The sequence below is a fragment of the Gorilla gorilla genome, chromosome 1 (genome assembly GCF_029281585.2).
Source record: "Gorilla gorilla gorilla isolate KB3781 chromosome 1, NHGRI_mGorGor1-v2.1_pri, whole genome shotgun sequence".
Lineage (NCBI taxonomy): Eukaryota > Metazoa > Chordata > Mammalia > Primates > Hominidae > Gorilla > Gorilla gorilla.
Window position 1 is genome coordinate 228,904,283 of NC_073224.2, and position 19,473 is coordinate 228,923,755.

The 19,473-nt window shown below is 55.1% G+C and overlaps 2 protein-coding genes and 1 long non-coding RNA gene across 8 annotated transcripts in view; 1 reads left to right on the forward strand and 2 right to left on the reverse strand.

Moving 5' to 3' along the window:
* Nucleotides 1-2,225, reverse strand: part of DRAXIN (dorsal inhibitory axon guidance protein) — a 34,263-nt gene extending 32,038 nt beyond the window's left edge. Inside the window, exon 1 of the mRNA XM_031009433.3 lies at nucleotides 2,120-2,225. The gene's annotated coding sequence lies outside the window, so the exon portion shown is untranslated. The remainder of the gene's footprint in view (nucleotides 1-2,119) is intronic.
* On the forward strand, nucleotides 2,163-19,453 carry MAD2L2 (mitotic arrest deficient 2 like 2). 5 transcript variants are annotated; one of them, XM_019011160.4, is made up of 9 exons: nucleotides 2,163-2,221; nucleotides 13,348-13,399; nucleotides 13,490-13,608; nucleotides 16,320-16,391; nucleotides 16,986-17,086; nucleotides 17,794-17,888; nucleotides 18,203-18,276; nucleotides 18,760-18,852; nucleotides 19,117-19,453. In XM_019011160.4, exons 2-9 carry the CDS (start codon nucleotides 13,360-13,362, stop codon nucleotides 19,156-19,158), a joined length of 636 nt encoding a protein of 211 aa, XP_018866705.1. In that variant the 5' UTR covers nucleotides 2,163-2,221; nucleotides 13,348-13,359; the 3' UTR covers nucleotides 19,159-19,453. The 5 variants fall into 5 exon arrangements, with proteins under 5 accessions (XP_018866705.1, XP_004024700.1, XP_055240451.1 ...); XM_004024651.5 differs by lacking the exon at nucleotides 2,163-2,221 and adding an exon at nucleotides 2,381-2,560; XM_055384476.2 differs by lacking the exon at nucleotides 2,163-2,221 and adding an exon at nucleotides 12,099-12,223.
* On the reverse strand, nucleotides 3,817-12,920 carry LOC134757895 (uncharacterized). 2 transcript variants are annotated; one of them, XR_010132467.1, is made up of 5 exons: nucleotides 12,795-12,920; nucleotides 11,446-11,537; nucleotides 7,196-7,384; nucleotides 5,799-5,963; nucleotides 3,817-4,081 (listed from the first exon to the last, which is right to left on the reverse strand). It is a non-coding gene; the product is annotated as an uncharacterized lncRNA (long non-coding RNA). The 2 variants fall into 2 exon arrangements; XR_010132466.1 differs by lacking the exon at nucleotides 12,795-12,920 and having other exon boundaries at nucleotides 11,446-11,974.
* Nucleotides 19,454-19,473: the final 20 nt, after the last annotated feature.

The window sequence follows — 19,473 nt, forward strand, 5'->3', positions numbered from 1 at the left end:
CTCCATCGTGGCTGCAACCTGGGACGCAGAGGGGACAATGCTGGGAGGCAGGCAGGACAGGGCTAGGCTGGGCTGAGTTCTCTGTAGTTAACTGAGTGGCCACAGGGAGCCACTGAGGACTATGGACTGGGAGGGCGATGAATTGAATAGTGGGGAGGAAGGCAGCGGAGGGAGCAGAGAGGACCTGAGCAAGGTTCCCGAGCCTCTGAGCTGGCTTTGCTGCAGAAGGCAGGGGGTAGAGAAGGTATGAAGGGCCGGGTTCACCAAAGTAGGGCCTGTCTGCCCAGTCGGATTTCGAGCAGGAGCCTGGATGGGGGATGTCGTGGGGATATCCAGCCGTTCTTGCCTCTAAAGAGAAAGGTTCCAGTTGCCAGCCCTGGCTGTGGCTGAAACAAGAACTCAGCCAGGGGAGCCTGGAACCTGCCAGCTGGGAGGTTTCCCTCTTCTGAAGTTGCCCTCATTAAGACACTCAGGCCACGTCACTGCCAGACTCCTGGAGTGGTGTGTCACATGTTATGACAACCTAGACAGTGGTCAGGGGGCTTGGGCAAGCACACAGCAGGTCCAGGAGCCAGCAAGACAATCCCCTCAGAGGAAAGGAAGTGGCCTGTGAGCTGGTGCCGCTATTAAAGGCATCAAGCCAAGACTGAGGTTCAGAATTGGGGGTGAGTCACCGGACGCCTTCTGATGGGCAACCAGTTGTTGGCAACACCAGCTCAGCCACACTGATCTCATTTTGAAAAAAAGTGACCCATTGGCCCTGATTGTTTTAGCTGATTTTAGGACAAGCAAAGAGGAGGAGAGAGAGAAAGAGAAGAGTGCTTGCAAGGGTGTGGACGCCTGTATGGGCACGAGGAGGTGAAGGTGACAGGAAGTGTGATGGGGGAAGAGGCTGTGGTGGTGGGGGGTTACTCTGAAGTGTCTCTAAGCCTTGACTTTGAGATCCATTTCTGTGGAGCCCCCTGTCCCCACCCCATCCCAGGTCTGTAGACTCCCCTCCCCTCCCCTCCCTTCCTCCACAGGGTGTGTGAACCAGCACCAAGCGGCACCCCACAATTTCCACACACATCCCTATAGGTAGGGACTGGCGCCATCCCTGTTTTGTGACAGGAACACTGAGGCTCAGAGAGGTGCATTCCTTTGTCCAAGATCACTCCCAGAGCCCCAGTGTACCCGACTCCAGATGCATAGTACTGAACCGGTTCCAGACACCGGTGTGTCACTGAGCTGGGAGGTGGGCAGCGTGGAGGGAGCATATAGGGCAGGGGAGACCACCGGGCGGAGAGGATGGCCCAGGGAGCACCCAGCTGAGAAAAGCAAGAAAGACTTGGCGGGAAACCCCAGCCCTCTCTCATCTCATACCCCGGCCCCGAAGGCGGCTGAGACCCTTGACAAGAGGACGGAGAAAAGCCAAAAGCCGGCGGTGGGGAGCAGGAGGGACAGAGCGGGAGACCACAGGCGGGAGACCACAGGCGAAAGACCAGCGCCGTCGGGGGAGCCAGGCTGAGTACCTTCCTGGGCACAGATGGGACGGCGCGGGGCCACCGGCGGTGCTGGTTCCGGGCGCACTCAGCGACCCCGGCCACACACCCCAGCCTCCTGAGCGGCCTCGAAAGGGGCTGGAGGGCACGCCCGCCAGCTCTGCCCGGGGCTCAGGGAGTCTTCGAAGACTTCTTCCAACGGTGGCGGACTGGGGCCCCCCGCCTGAGAGACCACCCGGAGACTCAGAGACAGAGAGACAAAGGGAGACTGGGTCCGGGAGAGAGAAGGCTAGTGCCGAGGAGAGTAGGTGTGAGCCGGGACCCCAGAGGGCGGCGAGGGCGCGCGCGAGGCCGAGTGTCAGAGCGTGGAAAAGTGGGCGTCCAGCGGCAGGTGGACGGATGGGGAGCCCGGGAGCAGAGCCAGGGTCCGTGGGCAGACGCGGCGAGGAGAGGAGGCGGCGGAAGGACTGGCGGATAGACGGGTCCGAGGGCTGGGAAAGAGGCAGCATCCTCATTTCCAGCCTCGGGACCCCGCGCACCCCGCCCCTGGGCGCGCCAGGTAGCCCACCTTTGTCCGGGCTCGCAGCCAGGTGAGGCGGGAGGGGCGGAGCCAGGGGCGGGCCGAGGCAGTGCCTTACCTGTCCGGCCGGCGGGGAGGGGGCGGAGGGGCTCGGGGCCGAGCGCCCGCGGGAGCCGAGCGCAGCCGAGGGCGAGCCGCGGAACCGGGCCGGCGTGGAGAGGTGCGCGGGCAGCCGGAGGATGTGCCCAGGCTGAGCGGGACTGGAAGGAAGGGGGAGTGGGCGGGCAGGAGGGAAGGGGGCGGGAGCGCGGGGAGGGGACAGAGGAGGGGCGGCGGGTGGCGGGCTCGACTGCCCCCAGCCGAGGGGCAGCCCCGGGGCCGGGCCCTGCGCGCTCCCGGCCAGCGCGCCCTCGCCAGCTGCGCTCTGAGTTCTGGGCCAGCTCCCCAGAGGCCTAGGCGCCGCCGCCGCGAGGGCGCGGGGCAGACAAAGGAGGCAGACAAAGGCGGGCGCAGCCCAGCAGCCGTGCGGGCACCGGGCGAGGCAGGCCCACTCCTCCCGGTGCGTAAGAGCCGCCTCGGCGCGGCCCAGGGCGCGTGGGACGGGAGGGGCTCCGGCAGTTGTGGCGCATCTGGAGCGGCCCCGCGCAGGGCGGGCGACAAAGGGCCGCGGCGGGCGGTCCTCGGTGGACCCCAACAATGGAGCGAGGCTGCGCGCTCAGCTGCGGCCGCGTCTGTCCGGGCAGGGGCCCGGGGCCGCAAAAGGATTATTCCGCCTAGACTGTCAAAAGGGACGGAAGAAATGCCCAGGGCGGGGGAGGCGGGACGGGGAACGGCGGGGCCTTTGTAGCCGCAGAAAGTGCGCAGAGTGGGCAGGCGGGGTTCTCCGAGAGGTCGCTCCTGGATGTGGGGGTACAAAGGATCTTCAAAGTGCTACCAGCTCACCTGGGGCGCTGACGGCGCACCTGTGCCCTCTTTCCCGGTAGGGAAGGGAGAAAGACAACCGCCCCAATACACACACACACACACACATACACACACACACACACACACACACACACGCGGCGCGGCTCTCGCCACGCCCCGTCCAAAGCCGGCCTGAAGCTTCTCAGACCGGCCCAACCCGGACAAAGCCAGCGCTGGGGCCGGCTCATCCATCACCGCGCGGGGCGCCGTGTCCTGACGACCCTGCGAGTCTGAGAATGCTGGGTTATGGGTCCCGTGCCTCCCATAACTCACGACGGGGTCGGTGGGGCCACGGACGCTGCAAAGATCAAAGAGCGATGGGGCCGGACTCCCATATGTAGGAAGCAGCGCTCCCACCTGGCGCCCTGAGCTCGCCAGGTGGCTTCCGTTTCGACTGTTTTCTTTCTCCAGCGTGTGGCAAATTATGACTTTGAGGTTTTAGAACACAGTTCTGCCGTCAGGCTAAATGTCTGTGTTCCTCTTCTGATGCCGTCCCCTATGACCTCGAGCAAGTCGCCTGACCTCTGAGCTCATGATTATACCTAAATTTCAGTGTTCTAGGCTTGAATGCAGTGCCCTGTGTAAGGAGATAACGTTTCTAAGGTCTGGCCCATAGGAAATGCTCCTGTAAAATTAGCTGCCATTGTTACCGTGATATTATTAGCTTGGTGGGCACCAGGATGGATTGATGAGAACACTGAACTGTTTATTCACCGAAAGGTTTGAGTCATCCATCCCATAAATACCTATTGAACACCTACTATGTGCCGGCACCGGAGGTACAGTAGTAAACAACATGGACAAGAATCCCTGCCCCCATGGAGCTCAGATTCTAGTGAAGGAGACAGAAGATAAGTGAACAAATAAATATAAATGATGTGAGGTGGTGATTAGTGCTATGAAGAAAAAAAGCACATTACAGACAAAGCATGAAGGGACGAGGTGTTGTTTTACATAAAGTTGTTAGGAAAGGCCTCTTTGCTGGGGCAGTTCTTTTGGCAAAGAAAAGGAGGTAATGAGCCACGTGGTTGTGGGGAGAAGACTTGCAAGCAGAAGAGCCACTGCAAAGGTCCTGGAGCGGGAGTGTGCTTGGTGTGCTTGGCGGAGAAGAGTCAGGCTGGAACAGAGTGAGGTGACATCAGACAGGGAGCTGGGATAGGACCATGTTGTTACAGGAAAGGGGTCCTGACCCAGACCTCAGGAGAGGGTTCTTGGATCTCGCACAAGAAATAATTCAGGGCGAGTCCATAGAGTAAAAAGTTTATTAAGACAGTAGAGGAATAAAAAGAATGACTACTCCATAGACAGCACAGCACCAAGGGTTGCTGGTTGCCCATTTTTATGGTTATTTCCTGATGGTGTGCTAAACAAAGGGTGGATTATTCATGCTCCCCCTCCCCCCGCCTTTTGTTTTTCTTTTTGAGAGGGAGTCTTGCTCTCACCCAGGCTGGAGTGCAGTGGCACAATCTCAGCTCACTGCAACCTCCACCTCCCGGGTTCAAGCAATTCTCCTGCCTCAGCCTCCCGAGTAGCTGGGATTACAGGTGCGCACCACCATGCCCGCTAACTTTGTGTTTTTAGTAGAGATGTGGTTTCACCATGTTGGCCAGGCCGGTCTTGAACTCCTGACCTCAGGTGATCCACCTGTCTCAGCCTCCCAAAGTGCTGGGATTACAGGCTCGAGCTACAGCACCCAGCCTTTTTTTTTTTTTTTTTTTTGAGACAGAGTCTCACTTTGTTGCCCAGGCTTGTATAGTGGCACGATCTCGGCTCACTGCAACCTCTGCCTCCCAGGTTCAAGCGATTCTCATGCCTCAGCCTCCCAGTCAGCTGGGGTTACAGGCACACACCGCCATGCTCAGCTAATTTTTTGTATTTTTAGTAGAGACAGGGTTTCGCCATGTTGCCCAGGCCGGTCTCAAACTCCTGACCCCAGGCAATCTGCCTGCCTTGGCCTCCCAACGTGCTAGGGTTACAGGGGTAAGCCAGTGTGCCTGGCCTTTGCTTCCCCTTTTTAGACCGTATAGGGTAACGTCCTGATGTTCCCATGGCATTTGTAAACTGCCATGGCACTGGTGGGAGTGGAGCAGTGAGGACGACCAGAGGTTGCTCTCGTGGCCATCTTGGTTTTGGTGGGTTTTGACAGGCTTCCTTACTGCAAACTGTTTTATCAGCAAGGTCTTTATGACCTGTATCTTGTGCTGATCTCCTGTCTCACACTGTGACTTAGAATGCCTTAGCCATCTGGGAATATGGCCCAGTAAGTCTCAACCTCATTTGACCCAGCCCCTACTCAAGATGGGGTTGCTCTGGTTCAGATACCTCTAACAATGTGAGCCTGCAAAGGCCACAGGGAGGACTTGAGCTTTTTAGAGGGACCATGAGCAGAGCAGAGACATGATCCAACTTAGGTTTTTAGCGGGTTTGCTGATTCCTTTTTCTTTTTCTTTTTGAGATGGAGTCTTGCTCTGTTGTCCAGGCTGGAGTGCAGTGGCGCGATCTTGGCTCACTGCAACCTCTGCCTCCCAAGTTCAAGCGATTCGCCTGCCTGAGCTTCCCGAGTAGCTGTGACTACAGGCGCCTGCCACCATGCCTGGCTAATTTTTTGTATTTTTAGTAGAGACAGAGTTTCCCCATGTTAGCCAGGATGGTCTCGATATCCTGACCTCAGGTGATTCACCAGCCTCGGCCTCCCAAAGTGCTGGGATTACAGGCATGAGCCACCGTGCCCGGCCACGTGTGCTGATTCCTAAGGTTGGGAGTAGTTTGCAGTGGGACAAGGGTGAAAGCAAGAGACCAGCTAAGGGCTGTGGCAGAGAAGAGATGATGGTCACCTGGGCCTGGGAGAGGGGGCAGTGTGCAGCGGGCATGATTCGCGTCGCCAAGGATAGAGCTGTGGGCCAGCATTCATGAGCCAGGAGAAAAACCTTGGAGTCTCTGGTTCAAATGCTGCTGCTGTGGCTGTCCCCTGGCTGGGTGATCTTCCGATGTGCTTGGAGCTGGGGTGACACAATATGAAAAGGTGGATGTTAGGAGAGGCCTAGACTCCTATCCCATCCAGGTTATGATGACTTTAGGGCCTCAGTTTCCTTGTCTGTAAAATGAGGTACTTGAGGGGCCAAAGCAGGCTCCAATATTCATCAACTGATGACTGGATAAGCAGATGTGGTCTATCCATACACGGGAGTATTTTGGTTCTACGAAGGAATGAAGTATCAATATATGATTCGACCTGGATGAATCTTGAAAACATTATGCTAAGTGGAACAAGCCAGACATAAAAGACCATATTTTGTACAATTACATTTATATGAAATGTTCCGTATTGGCAAGTCCAGGTCAGGCGCAGTGGCTCATGCCTGTAATCCTAGCACTTTGAGAGGATGAGGCAGGAGGACCTCTTGAAGCCAGGAGTTGGAGACCAGCCTGGCAACATAGTGAGACCCCTTCTCTACAGAAAATTTTAAAAATTAGTCTGGGCATGGTGGCTCATGCCTGTCATCCCAACACTTTGGGAGGCCAAGGTAGGTGGGTCACCTGAGGTCAGGAGTTTGAGACCAGCCTGGCCAATATGGCAAAACCTCATGTCTACTAAAAATTTAAAAATTAGCCAAGCATGATGGAGGTCGCCTGTAGTCCCAGCTACTCGGGAGGCTGAGGCAGGAGAATCACTTGAACCGGGGAGGCGGAGATTTCATTGAGCCGAGATTGCACCACCGCACTCCAGCCTGGGTGGCAGAGAGAGACTCCGTCTCAAAAAAGAAATAAATGAAATAAAAATTAGCTGGGTGTGATGGTGCACACCTGTAGCCCCAGCTATTGGGGAGGCTGAGGTGGGAGGATCGCTTGAGCCCAGGAGGTTGAGGCTTCAGTGAGCTGTGATTGTGTCACTGCACTCCAGCCTAGATGACAGAGTGAGACCCTGTCTCCAAAAAATAAAATTAAAAAATAAAAAAATTGGACAATCCATAGAACAGAAAGTAGATTAATGGTTTTGGAACTGATGTACCTGGCAACACACTTTGGGCATGAACAATCCTTCTCAAGACATCAGGAGTGATGAAAATGTTCCAAATTAGAGAGTAGCAATGTACAACATTGTAACTATACTAAAAATCACTGAATTGTACCCAGTGAAAATGTGAACTTTATGGTTTGTGAATTATATCTCCACAGAGAAGTTTTTTTTTTTTTTTTAAAGTGGCAGTTGAGCTGGATCAAAAGTTCTTACCTTGTGGCCCAGGATGGCTTCTGAATATATCTGGACACTCCTGATGTTGTGTAAGGCATTTAGTGTCTCTGGGCCGGGCGCAGTGGCTCAAGCCTGTAATCCCAACACTTTGGCAGGCGGAGGTGGGCACATCACTTGGGGTCAGGAGTTCGAGGCCAGCCTGGCCAACATGGCGAAACCCCGTCTGTACTAAAAGTACAAAAAAATTAGCTAGGCGCGATGGCTTATGCCAGTAATCCCAGAGCTTTGGGAGGCTGAAGCAGGAACTCTGGAGGCCAAATGTTCAAGACCAGCCTGGGTAACACAGCGAGACCCTGTCTTTATGAAAAAAGAGCAGATGATCAGTAAGGTCTCCCTGACCACTGAGGGGTCAGCAACACTGGGAATCAGTAGAACCCCACGGAGGGAATGGCGGGTGAGGGCTTTGCTCTGGCTGAAGTGTCGGAAGCCATCTCCGGTCAGCAGTGAACCCCGGGATCTGGGACAGCTGTCCAGGTCAGGCCTCACACCAGAAGGCAGATGAGAGCGGAGAGGAGCTGTCAGCAGGAAGTCCTTGTCTTTAGGCATCTTGTTCCGTGATGATGCGTGTCCTCCCTAGGGCACCTTGGGAGTGGCCTGCTGCCTTGGGAAATGGAAATGGAGCTATGGGGATGCCGCTAAGGATGGTTTGGATGGGGTTTTGAAAAGTGTGACAGCTTGTCCAGAGGGTTTGTTCTGGGGGCTTAAATAGTGTATATAGACCTTAATATCATTGTCATAACAGTCATTAATTGAGCATTTATGTGCCAGGCACTGTGCACTTTATTTGTTTATTTTTTGAGACAGGGTCTCACTTTATCACCCAGGTTGGAGTGCAGTGGTACAAACATGGCTCACTGCAGCGTTGATTTCCCGGGCTCAAGTGATCCTCCCACCTCAGCCCCCTAAGTAGCTGGGACTACAGGTGCACGCCACCATGCTCAACTAATTTTTGTATTTTTTGTAGAGTTTTTGCCATGTTGCCCAGGCTGGTCTCGAAGTCCTGAGCTCAAGTGGTCCATCCACCTTGGCCTCCCAAAAAGCTGGGATTATAGGTGTGAGCCACCATGCCTGGCATTGTGCACTTTATATTTTTTATAAACATGAATGTGGACATAAACATTTGCTCTTTGCTCAATCCTATGAAATTAGAACTACCATTATGCCATTTTACAGATGAGCAAACTGAGTTCAGAGAAAGAAGGGCCTCGCAGCTGGTTAAGGGGCAGTGTTGGGGAGAGAAGCAGCAGGTTGGACACATGAGCAGGCCCAGTGGGTGCTGGGGACACCATAGGGAACATGCCACAGCCCTTGCTTTTGTTTTTGAAAATAGCTTTTCTCTGCATAGCGCCACCCATAGCCCGGGCACTGAAGTCGACGTGTTTTGCTCCTCATCCAGACTCAGTTGGGATTTAAGTCAGGCAAGTGGTAATGAGCCACTGTCCACCATCACTTCTTTCCTCTGTCATTCATTCTTTCATTCACTCATTTGACACACATTTGCTGAGAACCTGAATTCGGGCTGGGCATGGTGGCTCAAGCCTGTAATCTCAGCATTTTGCGAGGGTGAGAGGCAGGAGGATCACTTGAGCCCAGGAGTTCGAGACCAGCCTAGGCAACATGGGGAGACCCTGCCTCTGCAAAAAATTTGAAAAATCAGCCAGGTGTGGTGGTGCACACCTGTAATCCTAGCTACTCAGGAGGCTGAGGTAGGAGGATCCCTTGAGCCCAGGAGTTTCAGGCTTCAGTGAGCTATGATTGCCCCTCTGCACTCTAGCCTGGGTGACAAGGAGAGACCCTGTCTCTGGGAAAAAAAAAAAAAAGAGAGAGAGAGAGAGAACCTGAATTTGACCAGGCACTATATTGAAATAATGAATGAGGGCTGGGTCCCTGCCCCGGAGCATTGCAACTGGATGGGCCCCTGAGCGTCAGGATATCAGGAGATTGTCACCAGGCTATGTGTGTCTCACTCTGTATGTCCCCCATACCCATGTGATTGGTGTCCTGGGAACCTTAGGCAGGGTGGGAGAGCTGATTCATTCTGCCATCAGCCTGGTGGGGATGGGAGGGGTCGTGGAATCATTTCTGGGGTCTGGAAACTTCATTGCCCGGTTCACTCACTGTGGGTTTGTTCCATAAACCCCAGCAGTCCTCCTCTGCCCTTGCAGGTCTTCCTCTTTGCTGGGCTGGTGCTCACAGCTCACCTTCTCAGTTTCCATTTCAATGTCTCTTGGGAGTGATTTTCCCTCCGTCCCATCACAGATCCTCAGGGACCTGCTCTAGTTGGCAAATAAGCTCTTGCTCCCCCTAAACACCCATCCTTCCTTCCCAGCCGCCCTCCTACATACTGTCATTATGGTGAAAAATATGCAAATAACTTTGAACAACAGTCTCCCAGCAGACGGATGTTCAAAAATGTAATAAATTAACCCCATAATGTAATCTGGATCCCGCAACCATCCATCATGCTGATGCGATTAAGATATGCAAAACCAGATGCTGAAGAGCGCATGGATGGAGTGTTGGCAGAGCTCCCTGGATGGGCCCATGCTGACTCGGCCCCCTGCCCCTGCCCCTGCCCCCATGGAACCTGAGGCCATCAGAGGTTTAGGGAACATCTGTCTGGCCTGTTCATTTCACTAATGAGACTGAAGCCTTTTGGGGGTTTGGGGTCAGATGGGTTTGAATCCCTCCCCATCTGCTTCCTAACCCACCTTCCTTCTGTTTGTGATTGGATCTGAACCCAAGGCCCCAAACCCAGACTTTTTTTGTTTTTTTGAGATGGAGTTTTCGCTCTTGTTGCCCAGGCTGGAGTGCAATGGTGTGATCTCGGCTCACCACAACCTCTGCCTCCCGGGTTCAAGCGACTGTCCTGCCTCAGCCTCCGGAGTAGCTGGGATTACAGGCATGCGCCACCACACCTGGCTAATTTTGTATTTTTAGTAGAGATGGGGTTTCTCCATGTTGGTCAGGTTGATCTCAAACTCCTGACCTCAGGTGATCCACCAGCCTCAGCCTCCTAAAGTGCTGGGATTACAGGCGTGAGCCACCCACCACGCCCAGCTGACTTTTTTTTTTAATTGCCATAATTTTTGGTTACATGGGTAAGTTATTTAGTGGTGACTGCTGAGATTTTGGTGCATCCGTCACCTCAGCAGTGTACACTGTACCCAGTATGTAGTCTTTTGTCCCTCACCTTCCCACCCTTCCCTCACCTTCCCACCCTTCCTTCCCCCAGAGTCCCCAAAGTCCAATATATCATTCCTATGCCTTTGCATCCTCATAGGTTAACTCCCACTTACAAGTGAGAACATACGATATTTGCAAACCCAGATATTTTTATCCACAGGTTTCTAGTTGACAGGGTGGGTACTCCAGTGTCAAAAGCTGTTGGGACCTCAGTTTCCCCAAGGAAAAATGAGGGTTGAGTTTATGTCCTCCAAGGTTTTTCTGACGTTCTTAGCTCTGTGTGTCAGGAGTTCTACGGGTGGCTTGTATTGTTTCTCAGGGCAGAGGGCTGGGGCTGGGAGCCCATGGAGGGAGGGCCTGACTTGAGCCCCAATGCCCCTCACACTGTGTCCTGAAGGCCATCCCACAGGAGTCACTTGGCTCTCAGTTTCCCCACCCCAGGCCCCAGTCCGAAGGGCTCCTTTGCAAGGAGTTGCCCCCTATGACTGCCACTGCATGTCACCAATGCAAAAGCTGCTTAAGCAGCCTCCAGAGAGGGAAAGGAAAGACCCTTGCTTTTCCCAAGTTCTGCAATGAGTCAGTCTCAAGGAGCCACGGAACTCTGTCTATAAGCCAGTGAGCTGCTTGGCCAGCTCTGTGTGGAAATGGCATGATGTGGGCAGGATCCTCATGTCTTGAGAAGGGTTGCTGTGCCCAGAATGTGCTGCCAATTGCACCAGTTCCTAAAACAAAATCATCCATCCCTTTGGATGGATGATTTTACATCACAATTTTACAAAATGCATCGCATTTTTACAAAATGAAGATATTCTCTGGGAGCAGTCCAAACCTCTGTGGTGATTCCCACACTTTGCTGGGCATCCGGGCCCCTGGGGAGCTTGTTAAAGGGCCAGTGCCCTGCTGTGCACCCCACCTCGATCAGGTTGCTCTAGGCAGCAGGGCAGCTGTGATTAATGGGCTCCTGGGGGATTCTGATGCAGATTTCCTAGGACTGCATTTGAAGAAATGTTTTGCTGACATTCCTAGCTTAATGGGTTACTTACAGGTTACTTTTTCTCTCCCCATTAGAAGTCTGGAAATGCAGGTTTGAAGGCATCAGGGGGCGGGGGGAGGGATCCAGGTCTTCTATAATGAGCTGTAAACGATAAACAAGTCTGGCTAGATCTGTGTCCAAACAGACGGATGGGACTAACAAGCTCTTACGTCCCTGGAGGTCACAGACAAAGTCCTCTTGGCTTCTGGTCCTGACTTGTTGCCCACTAACTCCGTAGCTGCTTCTCAGATCTTAGTTTTCTCACTTGCAAAATAAGGGGGCTGTAAATAAGTGGAAGCCCTGGTGTCAGAAGAGGCATCAGAGCTGAATTTGTATTCCCACTGTGTGATTTTGGCGAATTAGAGAACGTTTCTGGGCCTGTTTAACCATCTGTAAAGTGGGGCTATAAAATGGAGACTTAGCTGCTAGGGTTAATAAGAGAATTAACGGAATCAGTGTTTGACACATAAGAAGTGCTCGATGTTAGTCATTTTTTAAAATTATTTTAATAATATCATCTCTGAGGGCCCTTTCAGGACTTCCAGACCGAGTCCACGCCCCTGGGGGACTTCGGAGCAGTAAAATGTAGTGGCAGGAGGCACCTCGGCCATCGCCCACCCCACCAGCTGGGAGACTCGGGCAGGTTATTCACCCTTCTGCACCTCGCTTGACTTATCTGTATAAAGAGAACAGTCACAGTAACTGCCTCATGGAGTTACTCCCAGGACTGAGATAATCCACGGACACACTTAGCCCAGTGCCCAGCACTCGGCTGGAGCTCCATAAAGGTCAGCTATTGTTATGAAGCGTAGGGCGGGGAGGGTTCATCCTCTTGGGCGTTCAGGCCAGGCTGCATTTAGGTACCCGGTGGGGGCGGAGCAGGGGCGACGCCGGTGCACGCCCTCTTTTTTTTATTTTTAAAATTTCACCCGGGCCTTGACAACCGGTACAACCCTGTCCTCCCCTGTTCCCGCCCCCGAGCCAGAGGATTCGCTTTTGCGTGGGCAGCTGCAGGGATGGTGACTCGGGCTAGCTCAGATGTGGCTGCCGTTAGTCCCCAGCTGCGCGCTCCCCCGGCCCTCCCCAGCCCTCTTCCGGCGCCTGCTAAAGCGAGAGAAATGCCCTCGGGGGAAGATATGTAGCGATCCAATGGAACGTGGAGATCAACGTTGTGTTTTCTTCGCGCCCACCCGAAGTTGAAGGGAGGTGGCGCGGCGGGTCTCAGCCCCTCCCGGACGCCGAGGCCCGGCCCCCGCCCCTCGGAGCCCCGCCCCCTCAGGCGGAACCGCCCTCTGCGAGGCCCGGTTTGGGAGGTGCGGGAATGGGCGTGGCCTGGGCGGGGCGGGCGCTAGGACCCACCGGAGCGCCGTGAACGTCACCGAGCGGCGCCGAGGCCCCGGGTTGAGCGGGAGGCGCGATCGGTCCGGTCGGTGGCTCCCCGCGGCGGGGCCGGGCCCGATCTCGGGCGGGAACCGAGCGCAGAGCCGGTACTGGGGGAGGGGAGAGGGGGCGGGATTCCCGCCGGGAGGGATCCGGCGTAGCAGGGGGCGGAGTCTTATTCCAACCCAGCTTCGCTTTCTGCATGTACCGCTTTGCGCTCCCGGCCCTGGGCATTCCGCCGTTTCCCTCTGCGTCCGCGGCCCTGCCCTTTTCGGGGGCACAGCTGTGGTCTTTCCACCCCCCGAGACAGCGGGGCGAGGGGGCGCGGGCGGCCAGTGGATAGAGGCTGATGCCCCCAAGCACGGACGCCAGCGTGGGGGTGGAGGTTCTTCCAGTTGCCCTGAGCCTGTGCGAAGCGGGAGGTCCTGCCCCAGTTCCCACAGACTGTGGGGAGGGAAGAGACGGTGGAAGCGAGCGGGTTCTGGTCTCCTGGGTCTCTGGAACTACCCTCTGCCCTTGCCCCAACACTCAGGTAGCGGGAAGGATGACCACGCTCACACGACAAGACCTCAACTTTGGCCAAGGTAGGGAGGCTGGACCTGCGGGCCCGGGGGCGGGGGCGTCTGGGCCGGCGGGCTTCCTCGAGCGCGCCACCGGCTTGTGCCCCCCTGCAGTGGTGGCCGATGTGCTCTGCGAGTTCCTGGAGGTGGCTGTGCATCTCATCCTCTACGTGCGCGAGGTCTACCCCGTGGGCATCTTCCAGAAACGCAAGAAGTACAACGTGCCGGTCCAGGTGAGGCACGTCCCAGAACCACAGAGTGGGTACAGGGTGGACTTTTAAAAACTCTTTGGTCGGGCGCGGTGGCTCACGCCTGTAATCCTAGCACTTTGGGAGGCCGAGGCGGGCGGATCACCTGAGGTCAGGAGTTCGAGACCAGCCTGACAAACATGGTGAAACCCCGTCTCTACTAAAAATACAAAAATTAGCCGGGCGTGGTGGCCAACGCCTGTAATCCCAGCTACTCAGGAGGCTGAGGCAGGAGAATCGCTTGAACCCAGGAGGCGGAGGTTGCAGTGAGCCGAAATTGTGCCACTGCATTCCAGCCTGGGTGACAAGAGCGAAACTCCTTCTCAAAAAAAAAAAAAAAAACCTCTTCCACTTCGGGCCAAGCCACCTCATTCCGCAGGGCCCTGCCCATGCCTTCCAGTTCCAAAGTGGTGATGCCTACCCACCCCTCAGAAGGGAGTTCTCCTTGCCAGAAGTTAGGGACCAGGCCTGATAAGAGTTACCCCGGGGGTGGCCGGGCATGGTGGCTCACACCTGTAATCCCAGCACTTTGGGAGACTGAGGCGGGCGAATCACGAGGTCAGGAGTTCAAGAAACCAGCCTGACCAACATGATGAGATCCTGTCTCTACTAAAAATACAAAAATTAGCCTGGTGTGGTGGTACGCGCCTGTAATCCCAGTTACTAGGGAGGCTGAGGCAGGAGAATCGCTTGAACCCGGGATGCAGAGGTTGCAGTGAGCCCAGATCGTGCCACTGCACTCCAGCCTGGGCGACAGAGCAAGACTATGTCTCAAAAAAAAAAAAGTTACCCTGGGGGCATGGTGGCACTTTGAAGGAGCTCGTGAAGCTGGTGAACCTTGGTGTGAGGAGGGTATTTCCAAAAACCTCCAAACCTTCTCCCTACCATTTATCCTAAACTCAATGGGTTAAGGCTAAAAGGCAGACAAAGCAGTGTACATCGCACTGTAGCTCCAGTCCCTAGAAGTGCCTTTCTCTGGAAGGCACTCAGGAAACATGAGAATAAGTGGTAGAAGCTTAAAGGACATCCAGGTGGTCCCCGCTTCAAGTCCCCACACCACCATTGTTTTCTCACTTCCAGTATGGTATTCAAGACATTACGTGAGGTAGTCAGCACTTTATTTTTTATTTTATATTTTATTTTATTTTATTTTTTGAGACTGAGTCTCGCTCTGTCGCCCTGGCTGGAGTGCAGTGGCGTGATCTTGGCTCACTGCAACCTCCACCTCCTGGGTTCAAGTGATTCTCCTGCCTCAGCCTCCCGAGTAGCTGGGATTACAGGCGTGTGCCACCACACCTGGCTAATTTTTGTATTTTTAGTAGAGACAAGGTTTCGCCGTGTTGGCCAGGCTGGTCTCCATCTCCTGACCTCCGGTGATCCGCCTGCCTTGGCCTCCCAAAGTGCTGGGATTACAGGCGTGAGCACTTTATTTTGAAACAGGTTTTGTGTTAGATAATGTTGCTCAACTGTGGGCTAATGTGTTTTGAGTGTGTTTAGGTAGGCCTGGCTAAACTATGATGTTCTGTATGTTATGTGTATTAACTGCATTTTCCACTGGCGATATTTGATGGGTTTATCCAAACATAAACCCACAGTATGTTGAAGGTCACCTTTAGAGGGGAAAGGAAAAAACAATTGACATTTACTCACTTCTTCTTTATGATGAAGTGATTGAAGCCCAGAGAAGTTAAGGAATTTGCCTGAGGCCACACAGTTCCTTAGTTCTTAACTTTTGACATCTGATTACATTTTCCTGGATCCTTTTTCTGGAAAAATGCCCAAGTGCACAAAGATACAACTTTAGGGACTTTTCAGACTCTGGAGGAGTCCATGGACCCCACATTAAGAACCCCTAATGGTATATTAAATGCTCATATTGGGATTGAGTTCTTTTTTTTCCTTTGAGATGGAGTCTTGCTTTGTTGCCCAAGCTGGAGTGCAGTGGCTTGATCTCAGCTCACTGCAACCTCCGCCTCCCAGGTTCAAGTGATTCTCCTGCCTCAGCCTCCCAAGTAGCTGGGATTACAGGTGCCACCTCACCTGGCCAATTTTTGTATTTTTAGTAGAGATGGGGTTTTGCCATTTTGGCCAGGCTGGTCTCAAACTCCTGACCTCAGGTGATCCACCCACCTCATCCTCTCAAAGTGCTGGGATTAGAGGAGTGAGCCACTGTGCCCAGCCTGAGTTCTTATCTTCTAATTTCTTTCTCTATGGATAAGTTCACAGTTCTTAGCCTCTTTTTTTTTTTTTTTTTGAGATGGAGTCTCGCTCTGTTGCCCATGCTGCAGTGCAGTGGCGTGATCTCTGCTCACTGCAACCTCCGCCTCCTGGGTTCAAGCGATTCTTCTGCCTCAGCCTCCCAAGTAGCTGGGACTAAGGTGCCTGCCACCATGCCCGGCTAATTTTTGTATTTTTAGTGGAGATGGGGTTTCACCATATTGGCCAGGCTGGTCTCGAACACCTGACCTTGTGATCCACCTGCCTCGGCCTCCCAAAGTGCTGAGATTACAGGCGTGAGCCACCATGCCCGGCCAGTTCTTAGCCTCTTGAGGGAAAGTGGGGTCTCCTGGGTAGGGAGCCCTGGAGAGCTGCTGGGCCTCTGACCGAAGGCAGACGGGGCCTTAGGCTCCTGGTTGTGTTGGGTGGTTTCCCCATCTGTGCTTTTGGCCTCACGAGCTGCATGGTGTTGTGTGCAGATGTCCTGCCACCCGGAGCTGAATCAGTATATCCAGGACACGCTGCACTGCGTCAAGCCACTCCTGGAGAAGGTGAGGGTGCACTGGGCTCCCCAGCCATCTCACCCCATGCTCACCCCTGTCCCTGTGTGCTCACAGTCCAACTCTGGGATGGGGTGATGCTAGGACTCTGTGGGGTCTTCATGGCTCCAATATCCAGAAGCCTGTTCCCTGCACTCTGGAGACCATCCCAACCCAGGGGCAGGCCCCAAGGCATGTGGGCCATGTTCAGGGTGCCTTGGGCCTGGGAGCCTGGGTTGGAGCTGGCTCTAAGTAGGGGCTGCCCCAGAGGGTTCGGGGTTCTTCTCACATCCGTCCCCTCTTCTTCACACTAAACGTTCTGTCTGAGCTGAGCCCCTCAGGGTTTCTTCCCCATCTAGTCCTGATCTCAGACTTCCTGGGACCTTCCCTATGGGGCCCGGGCACTCTCTCAGCCTACACCACTCATGCTGGAGGGTGCCAGCTTCTCAAACCCGCTATCTGGCCTCTTGGGGACCCCCAGCCTAGCAGCTGAGCAGGGCTGTGAGTGGGCCGTTTCCCCTCCTTCCTTGGGCAAGGGGGTGGAGGCGGGGTGGTGGAGTGGGGGTGGGGTGCCTGGCTCTGCAGTGGGGGTTCCTCTCTTTGCAGAATGATGTGGAGAAAGTGGTGGTGGTGATTTTGGATAAAGAGCACCGCCCAGTGGAGAAATTCGTCTTTGAGATCACCCAGCCTCCACTGCTGTCCATCAGGTGGGCTGCCCCTGCCCCTCGCCCACTAGCTGGCATCAGGTGTGTCTCTGGCAACACACCCACCCCTTTAAGGCGGCCCTTGAATACCTTGGTAAAGGCCTGGGAGGAGAAAGGGCAAGAAGCACCAGCATGACAAGGGGACAGCCTGTGAGCAGCTGAGATGGTTCCAGAGAGATGACATGAGCTACCCAGGGTCACCTGGGTGGGGGCAGAGCCCAGGACACAAAAGCAGTTTTCTGACTCCCCAGGCAAGTGTCCAGTCAACTCGAAGTTGACCTCTGGCACATGCGTTAGTTGGTCAACTGCATGCTTCCAATGGTGAGGTCAGGGCACTGGAATCTGGCACCAACCTGTCCCCACGGGCTGTGTGGCCTTAGGCAAGCCCTTTCCCCTCCTGGCTTGGTGTCCTGGTTCTTGGGCCTGGCTGCACATTAAAACCACCTAGGGAGGCCTCCTCAGGCTGCCCCTACCTCCCCTGTCCCCTGCCCCCCGCCAAATTCTGACTTTGTCTGGGGTGGGGCTGGGCATTTCTTTTAAACTCCCTTGCTGGTTTAATTGTGTGGACCAGATAGGGAGCTGGGTCCTAGGCATGCAGCACTCTCACAGGCACTGGAGGAGGTCCTGTACCCCCGGTCTGCATCCAGGCTTGATGCCTGTGGTGGAGGGGAGGGCGCCAGTGTGATGGGAAGACCTCCTCTCACTCCCAGCTCAGACTCGCTGTTGTCTCATGTGGAGCAGCTGCTCCGGGCCTTCATCCTGAAGATCAGCGTGTGCGATGCCGTCCTGGACCACAACCCCCCAGGTGTGTCCACTCCCCACCCTCTCTTCCCTTGGCGTTTCCATGGTTATCTCGGGCTGGTCTGTGTTCCCAGGTCCATGTTTGGCTGTTCTGAGACTCATCTCTTCCTAACCCTGAGAGTCCACCTCCTCTGGGAAGCTTCCCTGATTGATTCTACCTGGCTTCCATCTCCCTGTTGACTGGGGCTTTTCTTAGCACTTGCTTTGCCATCTGCTCTGGGGGTGCTGCCGAGCCAGCAAGGGAAGTGGGAGGAGGCTGGGCCCAGTGGCTGGCACCAGGGCGGTGGGGGAGCCTCCACCAACCTCTTGCCTCTCCAGGCTGTACCTTCACAGTCCTGGTGCACACGAGAGAAGCCGCCACTCGCAACATGGAGAAGATCCAGGTCATCAAGGTGAGATGAGACGGGTCTGGGTCTGGGCGCAGGCTCTAGAAACGTGATGTCGCAGTTCCAGGCGGGCAGGGGCACTGCCTGTGGCCAGCCACCCATTACATTGGTGCGGCAGCGCCTGGCACCCAGCAGGTCCTCAGGCCTGTCCACTGTTCCATCTGGGCACTTGGGGCAGTGAGGAGCCCAGGTGGAGCCACCTACTGGGGCCCCCAGCTCATCCTGGCTCTTCTGAAGTGGGGGCTCTCCAGGGAGGGGTCCTAGCCCACCAGGTTCAGCGTTGGTGCCTGGAGCCTGTCCGTCACTTGGGTTCTATGGACTTGGACTCTGTGGGGGATGGGGGGGGTCCTGGGGTCTGCATCACCAACAGCTTCCTAGTGATTCTGAGGCTCAGGTTGGAGGCCCCTGGTCTGGAGTGGGAGGGACAGCAAAGTGAGGGCAGGCCAGGGCCCAGCCCCGTCACCCCCCTGACCTTTGTCTCCTCCCTAGGATTTCCCCTGGATCCTGGCGGATGAGCAGGATGTCCACATGCATGACCCCCGGCTGATACCACTAAAAACCATGACGTCAGACATTTTAAAGGTGAGCTTCGTGGGGACCCGGGAAGCTTTATTTAGGGGCTGCTTATGAAGTGAGGCCCGGTGCTGAGGCCTTATTAGAGGGCTTGCGGGAGAGAACGAGGGAATGCCTGGTGGAGGGCTCCTCCCATCTCTACTCTTCTCCACCTTGGCTATGGCCACGAGGCCCCACCCGTGGTGGAGGTCTGCCCACCAGGGGCTTCTGTGTCCTCCAGCAGGGATGCCCTGGCTGTCTTGCTGACTGTGGCTGTTTGCTTGTGTCCGTCAGATGCAGCTTTACGTGGAAGAGCGTGCTCATAAAGGCAGCTGAGGGGGCACCTGCCACCCCCCTGATGCCCAAACTGTCAGACTTTGGGGGATCCCCGCCTAGGGCAGTGCTGCATGGCTGCCCTGATTCCAAGTGCTCTTATCACCTTTGTGTGTGGATCGCCCGCCCCAGCCCGGGGCCGCTCAGGTCTGCTTGGAGGATGCCTCCCCCAGGAGGGCAGTGAAGGATGCCGCAACCTCGACTTCTCAGCCTCCTGGGGTTCCGCCGGCCAACACTGTCTGTCTCAAATACTGTGCTGTGAGTTGTTTCAATAAAGGGGCCCCAAGGGCTGGGCTGAGCTGAGCCATCATTAACTGG

Bases quoted from the DNA above. Each gene is read 5' to 3' on its own strand.
- MAD2L2 (XM_019011160.4), top strand. From the start codon at position 13,360: ATGACCACGCTCACACGACAAGACCTCAACTTTGGCCAAG. The intron at 13,400-13,489 runs GTAGGGAGGCTG...GCCCCCCTGCAG, and splicing joins AGACCTCAACTTTGGCCAAG to TGGTGGCCGATGTGCTCTGC. The intron at 17,087-17,793 runs GTGGGCTGCCCC...TCTCACTCCCAG, and splicing joins CCTCCACTGCTGTCCATCAG to CTCAGACTCGCTGTTGTCTC.